The sequence below is a fragment of the Copadichromis virginalis genome, linkage group LG15 (assembly GCF_057382275.1).
Source record: "Copadichromis virginalis isolate Kocher_CV1m ecotype Utaka linkage group LG15, C_Virginalis_male_GT1.1, whole genome shotgun sequence".
In the NCBI taxonomy this organism is placed as follows: domain Eukaryota; kingdom Metazoa; phylum Chordata; class Actinopteri; order Cichliformes; family Cichlidae; genus Copadichromis; species Copadichromis virginalis.
In genome coordinates this window covers 15150423-15167244 of record NC_140632.1, presented here as the reverse complement: position 1 = coordinate 15167244, position 16822 = coordinate 15150423, and the positions used below count along the sequence as shown (strand labels likewise).

Here is a 16822-nt window from a genome sequence, read left to right as displayed (position 1 = left end):
TTAAACCTTCCTCATTCATTTTATGGAGACATTGACAGGATTTGATAATTGTCATAATGTGCAGTTAGTAAAGATGGATTTAATATAAGGAGATAGAATTAACCAATAATCCTTTAGGTTTTCAACCTCTTAATGAGTATTTCTATTTTATGTTGTTTGTTTTGTTTTTTTGGTTTAACTGCAAGTGGTTGATCCAAGGTTGTGTTATTTAACATCTAGACACCTTGTGTTCTCAGTGACATGGCTGATTTTTCTCACTTTCAGCATTTAGAGAGCTTAATAACCTCATTGACATACTGAGATCTAGCCCATAAGTGAATGGATATTAGCTCACGAAAAAGTGGAGCTCACACTGAGGTGGGTTGCAAAGCAGCTTGCAGATATGGAGTGAGAGACAAGCTGTTAAATCATGCAGCATATCTGAGATTGCCAAGAAGAATAAATGAGCCATGGGCTGATCTGCCAGTAAAGTGGCTGAGCTTGACTTTGTGGCTTTCCATTACTAACTTTAGTCATTAGTGCAGAAGATTATTGTGCTTGGTTTTCATATATGATATACCGTGTACACTACACGGCCGTGCAGTAGACTGGTGACCCATCAAAGGTGCTCCTTGTCTGTCATCCTATGAGAGAACAAGGACAAGATTCCCTATTTGATCCCAAGAGGAGACAGAAATCCCTTTTGGAGCTGCATCAAGAAAGGCATCCAGTGTGGAAATCCACCAAATCATGTGACAACCCCCTTCTGAATAAGGGGGCAGCCGAAAGTAGCTTAAAGTGATAAAGAGGACTTGCACAGCATAACGTTTTCAGACTTAGTTTGTCTAGTACGAGTGACGATTTAGGGATAGGTCTGTTCCCCATAATTCAACGCGGTATTCTCTTCATTTGCCAGTCCCTGCTGATGAATAACCTTTTCTGTGAAGTCTCCACTTTATATCACACTTTCTCTGTCAAATATTTTTGATGCCTGGCTCAAGCCAGTACTGGTGACCTCTCAGACTTCAGAGGGCTTCATCCAGAGCCACAGAATAGCTTATACAGCTGTTTTTTGAAGTGCTGTTAGTGATTGTCATGAAGATGAATTTAATCATTTTTTTTAAATTTATTGTGTGTGTATATGTGTATTTTGTCCTTTTTTAGCGTTTCATTATCTTCACTGATACCAGTTCACTAGTTGGTGTCCCAGTAAGCCCATTTCCTTATGTTAATTTCCCCAAAGTTCTCTTATTATACCGGTTAAAATATTACTAGCTCAGCTTAACTCTTTTTTTTTTTTTTTTTTTTTGTATAAGTAGAACCAATAGCTAGAAATTTTATCTCAGAATTTTCTCATATCCGATTTGGCAGCAGTTGCCTGTCTCATCCGGCAGTTTCGCATTTATCAGTTTTAGTCTGCTGCACACGAACCTCATTATATTCCCTCAAACACAGTGACAAGGGTTTATGCAGCCTGGCTTTTAGTAAAGTCCCAGTCGTGCATTAGCTGGTGGAGTGCTATCCTCTCGCACCTCTTATTTTCCATAATAAAACACAGCTCCGCAAATCTGTGTGCCGCATGCATAAAGGAGAGCCACCCTTGTGTCAGCCCAGGTTAGTCACAAAAGGAGCACCGGCAAAGAAGGAATGTCTGCTCAGATTTTAATAATCCCACATCATTTGGTGAGGAATGAAGATGAATTGTTTGCAGCTCGTTGTTTCAGAGATCTCAGCTGTTGCATTCTGGGCAGTTTGCGCCACTGAAGCATGAACAGCTTCTATAGCACTGCAACATGGCACCATTAGTGGCCTACATATCAGCTATGCTGCTATGGCATACATGGTTAGTTACTCTTAACCTACTTCCATGCTGCCAGGCGAACTCCAGCAGGAACGTTTTCTTCTATCTTGAAAAGCTCAGAACAAGAAACACCAGAGACATCGTGACGTTGTCAATCAACCCCATCCCACCAGCTCCGCTCACATAAAGACTAAGATGCTTGGCATTACTCCAGCACACTCAGTACAGTCAGAGATGTTAGCGTACACACACATTCACTTGGATGAACTGTACACGCACGCGTATCTGCCAGTCTTCATCCCATCACAGGACTAGTCTCTGTTGCGTGGCAGGGCTTTGTTGGGGAGTTGACAGCGAAGGTTGCTTCATAAACCCGGCGCGCGTCAATCAAAATCTCCCCCGCTGCTTTGAGAATGAAGGGAAGTGATGATCCAGGGATTTTTTTTTTTTTTTTCTCTGCCCTATTAACTCACTGTATCACCTTGGCAGTGTTGTATTCTGTCACCAAGGCTACCAGGATGGCAGGGGGACACTTGGGAAGAAGAATGGTCAGTCTTCCGCAAAAAAATAAAAAATAATAGTCTTCCACACAAAAATAAATAGTTAAATGTCGGATTTAGTTGTGCTTTAACTAAGATCGAGGAAGAGCGTGTTTGAAGGGCGGTTGTAGGTGAATTAGTGGTTGTGTCCGGTTCGTGAAATAAAAATGTCTTCGCATAGAGGCTTCTGTGTGTCGACTTCGTGCATGTTGAGGAAGTGACTGTTGACAGACTGGAATATGTGTGCGTCCCTGTCCTGCCTCGACAGCAGTGCAGCATAGCTCAGGGATTGCACATCGCTACGTACATGCAAATTGCAGTGTCACACTGATCAATCCTGTAGGCTGCTGAGACAGGGTTATGTCAGGACTAGTCAGCAGCATCTTGGCTGTCTGTCTGCCAGTCTGTTTGTCTGACCTGTTCCACACTGTTTCTGTATTGCACTCTTCTGTTGGATGCTTTGCTCTCCGCTTCTCCTCTTCAGGAATACTTCTGCCAAGTTGACCTACTTGGCAAACTATTCAGTGGCTGTAATTTGCTTCTGTTTCCCTATTAAGCACAGAATGTATTTGCAAATCAAAACTTTGTGCAACAAGTTTAACTAAGTCCAGTGTCTTTCTTTTATTCTACAGGATGCAACTTGAATAAAACATCCTGTGGGAGTGGAAGGACACAGAAAGGTGGTGTTGGACGACCTTGTCAACAGGGATCTGGGTGGAGGAGAGAAGATACCAATCAGGCTGTGAAAACTCAGACTTTTGAGCATATTAGCCAATCATGCTTTAGCACAGAGGAGAGGCTGGTTTATTGGCGGAGAAGCACCCACTGTATTTTTACCAAACACTCCTTGGTCATAAACAGACACATTTCCCATCTGTCATTTCCCATACCTGCCGAGATGTCAATGCCACTGTGGCATTTGTGGTGACAGAGCACAAAGTGCGTGTGCGCATCCGGCTGGGAGGCCGGCGGGTCGGTGGGTGTACAGGCACACCTAGAGGCATTTTTGGGTCGCGTTGCTGAAACATGCGGCCCTGGGCGGGTTCATGGCGTTGGATTACCCTGGTGCTTTTGGCCTGGGGAACACTCCTCTTCTACATTGGTGGTCACTTGGTGAGGGACAGCGAGCATCCGGAGCGGTCCAGCCGGGAGCTCTCCAAGATCTTGGCCAAGTTGGAGCGACTCAAGCAGCAGAACGAGGACCTGCGGCGCATGGCCGAATCGCTCAGGTAAACTGCGTGTTTACTTACTCGCATGCTACAATTAACCGTTAATATTTCTTTTCAGTTTAAGTCCCTTTACTTGCACATGAGTACTGGTTGTGTCTTTCTTGATTGAATTATTATCCACCGTCTTCTTTTTCCTTTTCTGAAGATGTTCTGTAGTATCAAAGCAAAGCTAGGGTAGAGTTTGTCATTTTGATCTGTATTTGTAGGTTTTTTTAAAAGTTTTTATTAATATGGATCTATTCCCAGAGTTTTGTTACTACTAAATCTAGAGATCAGATGTATTGCATCTCTTGCTTTGCCTCTTACGTAAACTTTTGAGTTGATAAAAGTTCTGTTGTGCAATGCTTCCTTCCTCCTGTCCAGCAATGAGCACACAGTCTAGATTCCTGGTGGCCCAATCAGTAGTTTTCCAAATGAATGAATGTGGCAATGAAATGATTGTTTCTTAACAATTTATGGAACTTTAAGCAGCATCTGTCTAAATCGGCATCTTGCGTCTGGCTTAAAGTTAAAATGCTTGAGTTGGGTTTTATCAGCTGATCAGTGTTCAGTTTCAAAGCTCATCACGGGTGTTGCAGATGCTGCCTGTGACAGACAGATGGATGGTCTGTCGCACACCTCAGCAGATTTTGTGTCATTTTGGAAGACAATAGCACATTGTACGAGCCCATTAACCACACAGCGTCTTTCGCACATTCACTCTATGTGTAATAGAGAGACAGATGGTTCTGCTCTTATCGCCGCATGCCGCCGATGTTTCTATGCACACATAAAGTCTGCGCCTGTGCATGGGTGCCTGTGACTGCGCATGCATGTGGGCGGGAAGTGGTAGCGCGATCCAGTGTGTGCCATATTAATAGGGAACTTCAGATGTTGCCATTGCTGCTCCTCTGTGATATTCCGATTCACTTTGATGCGGGGCCCTCATCGGTGTACACAAACACACGCGTGCACATTGCTTCAGACAGCTGGTCCCTGATTAAATCCCTTGCTTTTGTAATTATTCAAAATTGGCTTTAAAACAAAGGTGGAATTCATGGCATAAAAAACAAGTGCAGCTTTCAGTCGGCCAGTGTCCAGATGGGTCCCCGGCACACTGCACGCTTGTTGCTTGTTATTGAGTTCGGTTGTTGATCTGGGACTGAGGCCTCCGCAGTTGTTTACTGGGGCACTGCTACAGGGCCTTCACAAGTCCCTCTAAGCTTCTGCTAAGTATCCAGCACAGCAAGCCAAAAGCGGGCAACGGGCTTTCTGAGGTCAAGCTTTATGAGCTATCGACAGTAACAGCGGTTGGTTTGTCTTGTTCACGTCGTTGTCTCTTTGTGCATGTGTGTGCTTGTGTGCGTCTGCGTAATAGTCAGATACAGGTCCAAGAGAGAACTCCAGCACCTCACCCCGCCGTCTCTCTCTTATCCCTATATGAGAGCTCTAATAGACGCAAAAAGGCTGTTAGTGAGCTGCCCGTCATCCCTGCCACAGCCTCTTACTTCTCTGTTCATTGCCTCCTCTTGTTCCTCGTTTCACTCCTCCTTCACCTACAACCCTCCCTCCTCGTCCTCCTTCTCCTCTGCCTCATTCTCCTACCAAACTGCTGACAGGGGTATGGCACGGAGCCAGACTCTATCCCGCAGGTTGTCACAGAATGACTGACTATGTAACAAGTCACTAGCTCACTGATCGACTAGCGGAACGCGTGCCTAACCCAATTCGCAGTTTTACACGTTCTGCAGATTTGGTCCGAGAACATGAATCTCTGAATCTTGTACAAGAACCTGAGCCAATCCTTTTAAAGTACCTAACTATCACATTAGTGCGCTCATTTTTCACGAGTGGCCTCAAACCCATAAAACCGGCGTTATTGCACATTTTGCTGAATAGAAACCCACTGCACTGACACTGATGTATAGTTCAGAGTAGAATTTAACTCGGTTACTGTCATCGCACCGCAGCAGAACTTGATAGATGTGTTATGTATTATCAGGCATTGTGGTGCATTAATTATATACCTGAAGGGATCTTGTTTACATTGTCTCATTCTCTTTGTAATAGAGAGTGAAGCGGCAGCAGTTTGCACGGGATATTGATTTTCTTGATCACAAATTAGGAAAGTCGCTGAGATGACAAAAAATGCTCAGTTCTACAACCTTTTCTCTGCACGCTTTTTACAAAGTTTTGCTGAACTCCTCATTTCTGAAATGGAATTGTCATATAAAATTAATCAATCAGCACTTAGGTTCAAATTAGTATCACCTGGCTGGCCTACCGATCGAGTACAGCAATTCGGTTATTCAGGCCACTCCTGTGCAATTTGAGTGACAGGCAGCGTGCCAGCCTACCAATCACCCAGTAGCATTAATGAGAGGTGAGCACGAGGTCAAGTTGCTCGGTCTGTCTGGCTCCACCCTCTCTGCAGCTGCTTGTCACCTCAGGCGTGAAGCCAGTGCTCCTCTGGAGACGGTGACATGCGCCAGCCCGATGGTCTGACATCGGAGAGAACGAGGAGCGAGAGTGACAGCTGGGCTGAGCGATGAGGACCTGATCAATTCCCCCAGGCATGCCAGCAGAGGGAGGGAGGGGACAATGCAGAGAAGGAGAAGAGGATGGAAGCATGATGGATGGCGTGAGGACTGCGCTAAGTTAAGAGCAGCAAGGAAGAAATGAAAAATGAGGACAGAGGGGATGAGAAGGGTTGCCGAGACCACAGTCATTGCCTTAATCTGCTTTAAATGTTATTTCAGCCTACCCCAGTGCTAACAGGCTGAGATATACAATCAAATACTAGACGCTAAAACGGGCAGTTCTCTAAATTTATCTTCGATAAACAGTTCAGTGTTTCAGGTGACCCAGTGCATGTAGTGTCCATGATTCAAAGCAGATACAAGAAATTATTTGCATACACAACAACATGTGGCCCTGATCTAGGACAGAAAAGGGCACGATTTAGACAAATTGTCTTTACAGGGTTTGGTAAAATTGTCTTTTAATGGTATAGGCCATTGGCCATTAGACCTCAATTACTTGCCTTCTGCGTGTCCTTGTTTGTTGTTTAGCTTCTGGCTACATTAGGTTGTAAAATCTACACAGTGCTTTTTTGCATACATTTGCCTCATATGTCGCTACCTTTTATGTTAAATAGAAATTTGATCTCTAGAACAGATATCTTTTCTGTGAGGCTACTGTTCTCTCGTGTGAAAAGGGACAGTAAGAAGATCTACCTATGCTGTGATTTAAGAGTTTAAGAGTGCAAGCGCACCGAGCAGACGCTGCTGCCGTTTACAGACCTGAACTCCCATCGACCCGGCCGTCGCTCAGGCCCAGCGAGAGATGGTCTACTACCATAGACACTAGCTCCATTGTTGAAGCTGTCTGGGGTCTGGACATCTCTGTCAAGTAGGACTCAGAGCAGAGCTGGCTCGCCCTGGATATGCTGAGGCGTTGAAGCATGCGAGGCAAAAATGCACCATTCAGAATCAGTTTACTTGGATGAACAGTGACTCAGTGGATGCAGCAAAGGAAGGAGGCAGGAAATGTAACTAATATGCCACGGGGTTGAAATATATTATGCAAAATTGCAAAACATCTACGCATATAACGTCAGCAAATAATACTGTAAATGGTGATGGCATTTATCTGTTTTTAAAAACAAATGTTGAACACTGGTCGCAGTTTTCATGGTAAGAACAGGCTTTTCCACCAATTTGTAGTATGCACTACGCTTGTATTGTTGTCGTTTATTAGCTTGACTTATTAGAGTCAAGTGACTTAAGATGTTTGAATTCCCAGGAAAGGCTGGAACATGTCAGTCGAGCCTTAAAAGCTTGTGATAATTGAGATGTATATAAGCAAGGAAAATCGTGTTCGTCTTTACATCCCTAAACCATCGAGATTTCTTCATCTCTCTGTCCATATGCATGGCATTTCTTGGTTAGCATATTGGTTGACTTAAAAAGTAAACCTCAGGATTATTTAATTTTACTGCTCTACCCGTGTCTGATAACCCTGTGAACTCCATGGTTACCAAGTGCAGGAGGCGGTGGAGCGATAGCTATGGCAACAGTTCACAGATAAACTGGGTTGGAAGAAAGTGGGTTGAATGTTCAACCTAGAGCTGGGCGATATGAGATTTTTTCATATCACGATATGTTTTTTTCATTTCAGGCGATAACGATATCTATCACGATATAAGCCAAATAACTATATTTGTAAGATTTAAATGTGCCGTTGCTCACAAGTAAAATGTGAAATAATCAGCAGCTTGTTTTTATTTAAATATTTATTTCCCATAATAAGTTCAACAGGGTAGATGTACTTAAGGAACATGAGACTTTTTCAGATAAATAAAGGCAAATATTGCAAACTACACAAAAGGCAGCCGCTAAAGCGTTTAAGTTTCAAAATAGAACAAACGAATCAGACTAAATTGTCAATTCCACTTAGAAACAAAATATTAATTCTAAAAATAAATCTTAGTTTGTTTTACAGAAGAACAGACAAAACTGACTAACTTTTGTCAATATCAAATAAACTGAGAACTAAAAGGAAATTCTCAATCTCTCCTTGTTGTATAGCTTAGCTTTTCAAACAGTTTTAACAGTTACTTTAGTCTGACAAAAGCCGAATGACGAATTAGCGCTTCCAGTCAGAGACTGAGGCTACGTCCACACGTACACGGGTATTTTTGAAAACGGAGATTTTCCGTTTTCGTTTTAAAAAATAATCCCGTCCACACATAAAGGCAGAAATGAAGGAAAACGCTGCTATGAACATGCCAAAGCAGCAGGTGGCGCTAGATTCCTAACCGTGCAGAAATGTTGGCCAATCAGAAGTCTAGAAGCCTCGGTGGGAAAAAGTAAACAAAGCTGGGGCATAGAAGCAGAACCGAGTCGTATGTGTGGAGGGACAGTAACTGTGTGTATATGTAAGCATTTAAACACTGCAGAGAGTAGAATTAACAGTAACAGTATTGTAGAAATTCATTTCACCGAAACAATAACGTGGCGCACAGTGTGACGCATGCACCAGTTTATTGTATTTCCAGACTTGTTTTCGGCACAATTTACAGTGCACGCTACTCTGTTTTTTGTCAGACTTGAAATAGCCGAAATACATTCACACTACGGAACTTCTATGGCTCTTCCGTTCGACAATCTCTCCGGCATTGGAACCATCATCTGTTTTCTCTTCGGTCACGCTCGGTTGATTTTTCTAGTCGGCACACTCATTTCCTCCATTACGCGCTGGCTCCATTACGCGCTGGCTCCATTACCCGCTGGCTGTTTCCCAAACAAACACAGGTGCGGCTTGGCACTTGTGCTGTACGTAACAAGTCACGCGACGTGAAGCTGCGGCTGTGATTGGTTCGGCTCTGCGCTGCTTAATTTGGATTGGCTGACCTTTTTTTTTTTTTTATTTTTAAGAGGACAAGAGCGGCGAGGTCTATCGCGATAGCTTAATTTCTCTATCGAGTAAAAGTTATATCGCGATACATATCGTTATCGTTCTATCGCCCAGCTCTAGTTCAACCTCACCTGCTTTCCAGTTCAGTACTCAGAAATTGCAGGGCAGATCAACCCCTGCTTTCACAGCTTTGTCTTTCATTCCTCTGCTGTTTCCCCTCTACTTCACATACCACCTCCCCTGACTCAGTTTTTTCTCTCCTGCTACTTCTCCTGTATTGTTTGATTAAGATGCTGTTGAATCCAGCTGCTTTGTCTAGTCTCTATTTTAGATCCTCAAGAGATTCTTTTTTTTTTTCCTGCATACAGAATTTTGGTTGGAGATACTTATGTTGAATCCACACTGTAGCGCTGTTAAAAATCCACTCATTGAGGCATTTAATATATGGAACATGAATTAAGGTTTTGCAGAATATATGACGTTAATTTGTTCATCAGTTTGGACATGTGACAATTAAATGGTAAATGGCCTGTATTTGTATAACGCTTTACTAGTCCCTAAGGACCCCAAAGCGCTTTACACATGCAGTCATCCACCCATTCACACACACATTCACACACTGGTGATGGCAGCTACATTGTAGCCACAGCCACACTGGGGCGCACTGACAGACGCGAGGCTGCCGGACACTGTCGCCACCAGGCCCTCTGACCACCACCAGTAGGCAACGGGTGAAGTGTCTTGCCCAACGACACAACGACCGAGACTGTCCAAGCCGGGGCTCGAACCGGCAACCTTCCAATTACAAGGCGAACTCCCAAATCTTGAGCCATAATCGCCCACGATTATGATAACAATGTGGGATCAAGTGAATAAAACCCGAGTCACATAGGCCTAGAGACCAGGCAATCACTGGTTAGGACACAAAAATGAGGATTACCCGAGTTGTTGTGAGTGGTTGCTGGAGAGTGATGGAAGCTTTCTACAGACCAGTTGACCAAGTGGGGCACAGACCGAAAACATGTTTCAAAAGGTGGTAAATTTTCATTAAAGGCAGTTTGTATTGCACTTTTTTTTTTTTCAAGTCTTACTACTGCTGGGTTAGCAGTTAGTATGTATATGCAGAAAACATGGTTAAATACAGGCAACAGTGGAAGTCTTCCAGCAAATAAAACAAACACTAGGAGGTTTTTGGTGCAGCACCTTTTTGTAATAAATTTTACCCAGTGAGATCCGACAAGATCCGACAATCTCCATAAATAATTTCCCCCAGGGATCAATAAAGTATTCTGATTCTGATTCTGATTCCAGGAACCACTGCCAACCAGTCAGGAAGTACATTTTCTTCCCTAGCAACTGGTAATGTAGTATGGGGGACAACTCCAATGTGCACATGATATCATGTGAGAAACCTCAATTCCTTTGGGTCCAAGTGCATCAATTCTGCTTGACCTGTAGAAGTTTATTTTTTAATGTGATTTGATTAATTATGTAAGGTTTATAAGTTAGTAAACACTTTTAAATTACTTCATTAATTTAATTAAGGGGATTGAACTATTCTCAAAACCGAATTGGTGGCAAATGGTGGTCTAATACATTTTATCGTATTTTTTCCCCTTTAATTTGTCACATATAGGTCGACTGTCTTTACTACATGTGTAGGCAGTAAAGACAAAGTCTTCCACTTCAAGCTTAGATCGGTGGTGGGAATTCAAATGCACTTTGAGATTTTTTGGGGGGGGGGGATTTTACATTTTTGATCTCAACAGATGTCTGACTGTTGTTTTTATGTTTTTTTTTAATAATGGAAGTTAATAGTTTTTAGTCTAGATTGGCTCAATATTTATCGTAGATTTTGAGCTCTGTGAAAGAGAAATAGCTAAAGATTTGATATGTTGGGAGCATTTTGTTGAATTCTACATAAAGGGCAGCAGAATGAACTTTTGATAATAAATAAGTTGCAAAAGAAATACTTGCATAAAAAGACATCTATATTTGTAATGGGACATAAAAACCCCACTGACTGCACTACTGCAATGTAACCCTTCCTCTTTTCATCCCCTGCAGATGCCAAAAACTTTTCAGGTTACATAGATCGCCTCGTCTTCTGTTTTTTGTGTCCGTGTGCTTTGTCAAAGAACAAAGGAAATGATGTCACTTTGTAATTGTCCTACTTCCTGTACAATGGAGTAACTACTGGATTAAGGCCTTTAGGGACGGCTTTTCTGAACAGAGTTAGCTGTGAAAAAAGATACTACAGCTGATATTTGGTTTGAAAATGCACCTGGGTCCTTTTTAAAAAAAGATCTGTGTCAGGAAGCTGTAACGGGACACATCATAGATTTCACGGAGAAAAGAAGCCCTGATTTAAGGAATGCATATAAATATCCGTGGTGCCACAATGTTATGCAGAGGTTTAGCATTCCATGATGCAGTTACGTAATGTAGATGTCAAATAACCTCTCTTTTCTCTTCAGTTTCCATGGCTTTGAAGCACAATGCTCAGTTAGTGCTCAGTGAAGTGGGAGGCCAGGGCTTCTGGGGAATGAGGGGGAAGTTGTGTGGCAAGAAAGGCTACTGCAACTTTAAAAGTCTCATCTTTATGCCTGCCAGCGACTGATGTTCCTTATTTATGGAGCAAATTGAGTTTGCATGCCTTGATGACTCATTAACATGGCCTTTGCAGCACTTCACTAATGCCCCTGTGCATTTGGACATATTCAGTTTTTAATGAGTTTATGTAGAGAAATTGATTTTGTATAATGTCAGTGGCATTTTTTTTTCCTTTGGCTAATTTGAACTCTGTTGTCAGAGTGCTCATTTGTATTTTTATTACATGCATGTAATTCATATTCATATAGAAAGTCAAAGTTTTGTATTATTTGTGTTTGTCGGTTGTATAAATACATGCCAAAGGACTAATGCCTGTCTTTTAAGTAGATCCGACTACTCTGAGTGTCGCCGGGGCGGCATCTTGCCATGACGCCAACGCAGATTTCGAAAACAGTACCAGCATCACAGTCGTGCCTGGTAACAAAAGGGCCGCCATAGTCTCCGGAGCACTAATGTAGCACATGATAGATGCTGTAATCAGAGGGAATTCCCACTGCGTCTGCCGATAAACAGTCAAAGTACAGTAACTAATTGTAAATAATCAATTTAGTGCTCTAGTATAGCTTTTATGTAGCTGTGGTTTTTCTGAAATGGTAACTTAGTGTCATCTTTGTATGCTATGATCCTGCCACTAAATCAAATTTGTATCCATTAAGGAGTTAAAACGTTAGCCTATGGAGGTATTGCATTACAAACTCAATGCATTTGCCATTCTTGTAGTAAAAGGAGAACCGTGTTCTAGCTTAAGAGTTGCTTTTATTTGTTTCTGTCTTCTACATTATTTGATTAAATGTAACACATGGCATTTCACCATCATTTGCCTTTCACTTCAGAGACTGCTCAGTGGATTCTTGGGATATTTTTGTAAAACTGTAGAGTAGGAGACAGGTCGGCCTTAACAAACACGGAGAGTGATTCAGTGCCCTGTGCATAATCTTGAGCTCTGAATAAATAAATCAGGACAGGGCTCTGGAACGCTGCGCTGTGGTGTTTTTAGTAAATGAAATGGAATTTTCAGTGGCGAACACTGCGAGATGCCAGCTTTCGTGGCTTAGTTTTGAAAGCAGCTTTTAAGTCAGAAGAGATATGGTTCACTAACCAGTGCATGATGGAAGATAAACATTTTCACTGATTCATCAGAATACTCAGCTACATTGTTAGACTGTTAAAAAGTCAGTTTGGTGGTAATCGAGTTTGTGTTCCAGCGACTTTTACATCAAGTTAGCCTTGCACTACATGTGATTTACCTGTTTTCAATAAAGATGCAAAGACATATCTGCAAAAATCTGACATTTTGATAGATTTTTGACTTGGGTGGGGAAAACAACATGACATTGATGTGTGCAAAGGATTTTTATCTGTCGTCAAACGTCAGTTTTGCTCTGGCTAAATGTTCAAGCATTGTGTGACAAAGAGCTCAGAGACTCTCTAATATATTAAAGTATTTCTGTATGTGCATCTGCTTGTCACCACAACACTTTTACGGTTTGCCTCCAACTGATTACTGCTTAAGATATAAATGGGTAAAACACCAAATTAGAGGTTGTTTGGATTAGAGTTTGATTTTGAGGTTCTCCTGCCTGCTGCATATGTCAGTTTTAAAGATGTTGGAGAATTTTTTTTCTTCCTTGTTATGATTTGGAAAATATATTTGCAATTTTAGAATTAGGAAAATGTTCCATTTGTTTCCCTCAAACTAAATTTGTAATAAACATTTTTTTTAAAACCCAACAAAGAATCAAAAGTCATATATTGGCTGTTAGCCCATTAAAATCACTGTAAATTTAAAACTCATGGCTTTATTTTGTCTATTCTAAATAAGCAATTTAAAGACTTACAAGTGCACAACATATACATCGTGTGACCCTTCATTATTGAGATGAGAAAAATGAATTTATTGCAGTGTCTCCTTTATTTACCTATTTAATTTTACATTTGCAGCACAGCTTATCTGCAGAGATGGATGTTTTTGCTCTTTTCTCTTACTAGTGATGTGCATGTTCCCAAATTCATCTGTTATATCTCCTATTGTGTCCGTCAGGATACCAGAGGGTCAAGCCGATGCCGGGTCCTTGGCAGCAGGAAGGCTGCGCTCCCTGGAGGACCAACTAACCAGAGCCAAACAGAAGATCCACAGCTTCCAGAAACTTACTGGAGATGGTAAGCAGAGTAGAGTTACCTAAAAGGTTGCAGGGAAGAATTTGGCACAGAGCTTACAAATATGAGGAAAAAAAAATTGATTTTCAAGGTGTGGGCTGTCTATGAGCTTTGAGTCTATGACTCCTATGAGCTTTTTCCTGCAGCGAGAATCTGAGTCTAGTCTGGCGTTAAGCCTGCTCTAGCTCTGGAGCAATAATGGCAAAGCCACATGATGAGATGGACAGGGCTATGTGTGTATTTGCCACCCTAAGCATGGTCAGAGGGGCAGGTAAGCTGTCAGGTGAGCAAAGAAATGTGTGAATGAAATGGAAGCAGTGTGGATGTACCATTGGCAAGAGTGAAAGGTGAGGGGAAAAAAGAGAAAAGGGGGGGGGGAAAGACATGCGAGCTTGGAGGGCAGAGCAGGGTCAGTCTCTCCATCTTGCCGCAGGGGGAGGAAAAAGCTAAAAATACCCTTCAGCTTTTTTCCACAAGGGAGGCACTAAAGAGAAAAGAGAATATGTGAGAAACAAGGGAAAAAAATAAGAGCTTTTCCCTCTTCACCAACTCCTTCCCCTGCTTGAGGCTGTTCTTTCCTTCCCTCGATTTTTTTTCTTCTGTTTTTCTCCACAAAAATGAGAGCAGGCAGCTGTGTTATCCATGTAGGTTACTCCACATTGTTTGGCTCGGGAGGGGTATAGAGATCCTCCCTGTGTTCGAAAAACACAAGAGCGCCATCGCAAGCAGGAGGGATCAAGTTGTTAATAATGAGGTCAAAAAAACACCCAGAGACAGAGTATGAAAGAAGAAGACTCTAATGGTTATGTTCCCAGACCTTGCTTTGTGTAGGGCTGGGCGATGTGACCCAAAATTCATATCTCGATATTTTTTAGCTGGATGGCGATATAAGATATATATCTCGATTTTTTTTTTTTTTTAAGCCATAAGTTAAGAACAAAAAGAGAGTTCTTAGTCACACTGTGTCCCAGATGTTACACGGGCACTTTTATTTACATACAGCGTAGATATTACTCAAAAATAAATTATCAGCATATATTAAATAATCATGGTCCATAAATAAAAGAAAACAATGTTGTTTTTGTGCATAACAAAAAGCTCACAATTGTGCAGTCAAAATGTAAACTAATAGACGCTGAGCATAATAACAAAGAGACAGATTTCACAGCTGCACCACGTCTCTGAACAGGTGCCATTTGTGGTCCTTATACACACACAGTACGTATCACTCCGCGAGGCTCCTCCTCTGTAGCCGTAATTCTCCGACAATCCATCAAGCGGTGCAGCTCCGTAGCTTAGCAAAGTCATATTAAAACATTTTTTGACAGATTGCTGAGCGCTGTGTACCACATAAAATCGGTTCGCGGTCAGTAAGCACAACCAGAATTCATACATAAGGCGCACTGTCGATTTTTGAGAAAAGGAAAGGACTTTAGGCCGTGCAGCCCCTCTGGGCTGCATGTCGTTAGCGCGGTTAGCTCGCTAACACGTTGACGCCATCCAGCCCCACGCACGGTAACTCGCTAACGGAGATTTTCCGCTTTCATCTTGTCATTGCCTGCAGGTGAAGCTATGGGGGAGTTGTGTTCAGTGCAGGAGAGGCGAGGCCGAGTAACGTTGCGTAGAGACAAAAGTGGACGAAAGAGAGGCAAACCTGCGGCTCCACAAGTATAATTATAACGTAACATAGACTATATCGATATAAACGATATTGTCACATCTTATATCTCGTATGAAAATATATCGATATTTTTTCAAAACTCGATATATCGCCCAGCCCTAGCTTGTAGGTTATTTACGCTCTCATAATATAATGCTCAGATATTCTGAAAGTCCTCCTGGCACCTTGTTTCTTCTAGCTGAGTAACTCAATAGTTCTACGCCTGTGCCTAAAATGTCACAGAAGCTGAGTGTCTTTGTTGGTCCTTGTAGGTCCCGGGCCCACTCAGGAGGAGCTGCGGCGGAGGGTGGAGAATGGGGTTAAGGAGTTCTGGTACTTTGTCCGCAGCGAGGTGAAGAAACTGGCCAATGTTGAGCCCAGCGAGAGGCAGAAGTACGCTGACACACTCCTGCAGGACCTGGGACACCAGGAGAGGTGGGCTGCTTGGAAAAAATGGGAAACACTCGCAGTGAAACCAGTGATAAATAAAAAAAAAAAATCATGTTTTGTTTTTATGTCTTTGATTTAGTGTCGCCATCTTAATAAGGTGCAGGCCTGGCTAATGGCTCCTTTCTGTGTGGAAGGCTTTATGAAGTCTGCAAAGATTTCATCTTGTGTTAAAATCTGGGTGATTGTGGTTGCTTATGTGGTTTGGAAATATTAATATATGCACATAAATGCTATCTGTTGGTTTGCTTTCTCTGTTTTTCGGAGCAAAATTGCAGCAGGTTCGGTCGAGGAAAAGCATTCTACATCCTGAAAATAATATACTTTGTTTTGTAGGGTCTAAAAGCATTTAAAAATCCCTCACCTATCAAACTATTAGCTACTCAGACTTTTTAGTCATGTAAGAGGCCCCAACACTGGACAGTCCACAGAACTACAGCACAAGCCTGGTAATTTTCCATTTAAAACGCCTTTCAAATCAGGAAACAAAAATACATAAACCACCTGTAAATGTTCAACATTTGCAGTTAACATACAGGAGTTGGTGCAGTATCCCACTCGAAAAAAAAAAAGTCCCTGCGAAAGCGCATGTAATTCCACCCTTACACCGCCCCCGGGATAAAAGCATATAAATGTGCTGACAATTATATGTATTTTTGCAGCAGAAGGGTCAATAATGCTGCCGTTTGGGACGTTAATGACAATCTGCGGGGGAATTAGTTTCATGGTCCCTGTGGTTAGTGCTCCAGGCCAGTAAGGACAAGTGATGAAATCTATAAGTTCATTATGCCACAGAGAATGGAGCTGTTAAAAATCCCAACTCGACATCCAATGCTTGGTTAAATAAGTTTATCTGTTTGTTGCTAAATTAATCAGAAGTGTTTCATATTTCACAAAGTAGTTTATAAGTTTAAAAACTAGGGTATCGCATCGAAAGCAGTATTGAAAAATTAAAAACGGCTCTGAGCCCTATTAATATGTAAGGTGTTTTTCAGAGCCT

The 16822-nt window shown here is 42.1% G+C and overlaps 1 protein-coding gene across 1 annotated transcript in view; it reads left to right on the top strand.

Moving 5' to 3' along the window:
* Positions 1-16822, top strand: part of fut8b (fucosyltransferase 8b (alpha (1,6) fucosyltransferase)) — a 96491-nt gene that overhangs the window by 47534 nt on the left and 32135 nt on the right. The window contains exons 2-4 of the mRNA XM_085432140.1: positions 2952-3548; positions 13600-13718; positions 15648-15810. Of these exons, the coding sequence (XP_085288266.1) occupies positions 3346-3548; positions 13600-13718; positions 15648-15810 (485 nt within the window). The 5' untranslated portion in view covers positions 2952-3345. The remainder of the gene's footprint in view (positions 1-2951; positions 3549-13599; positions 13719-15647; positions 15811-16822) is intronic.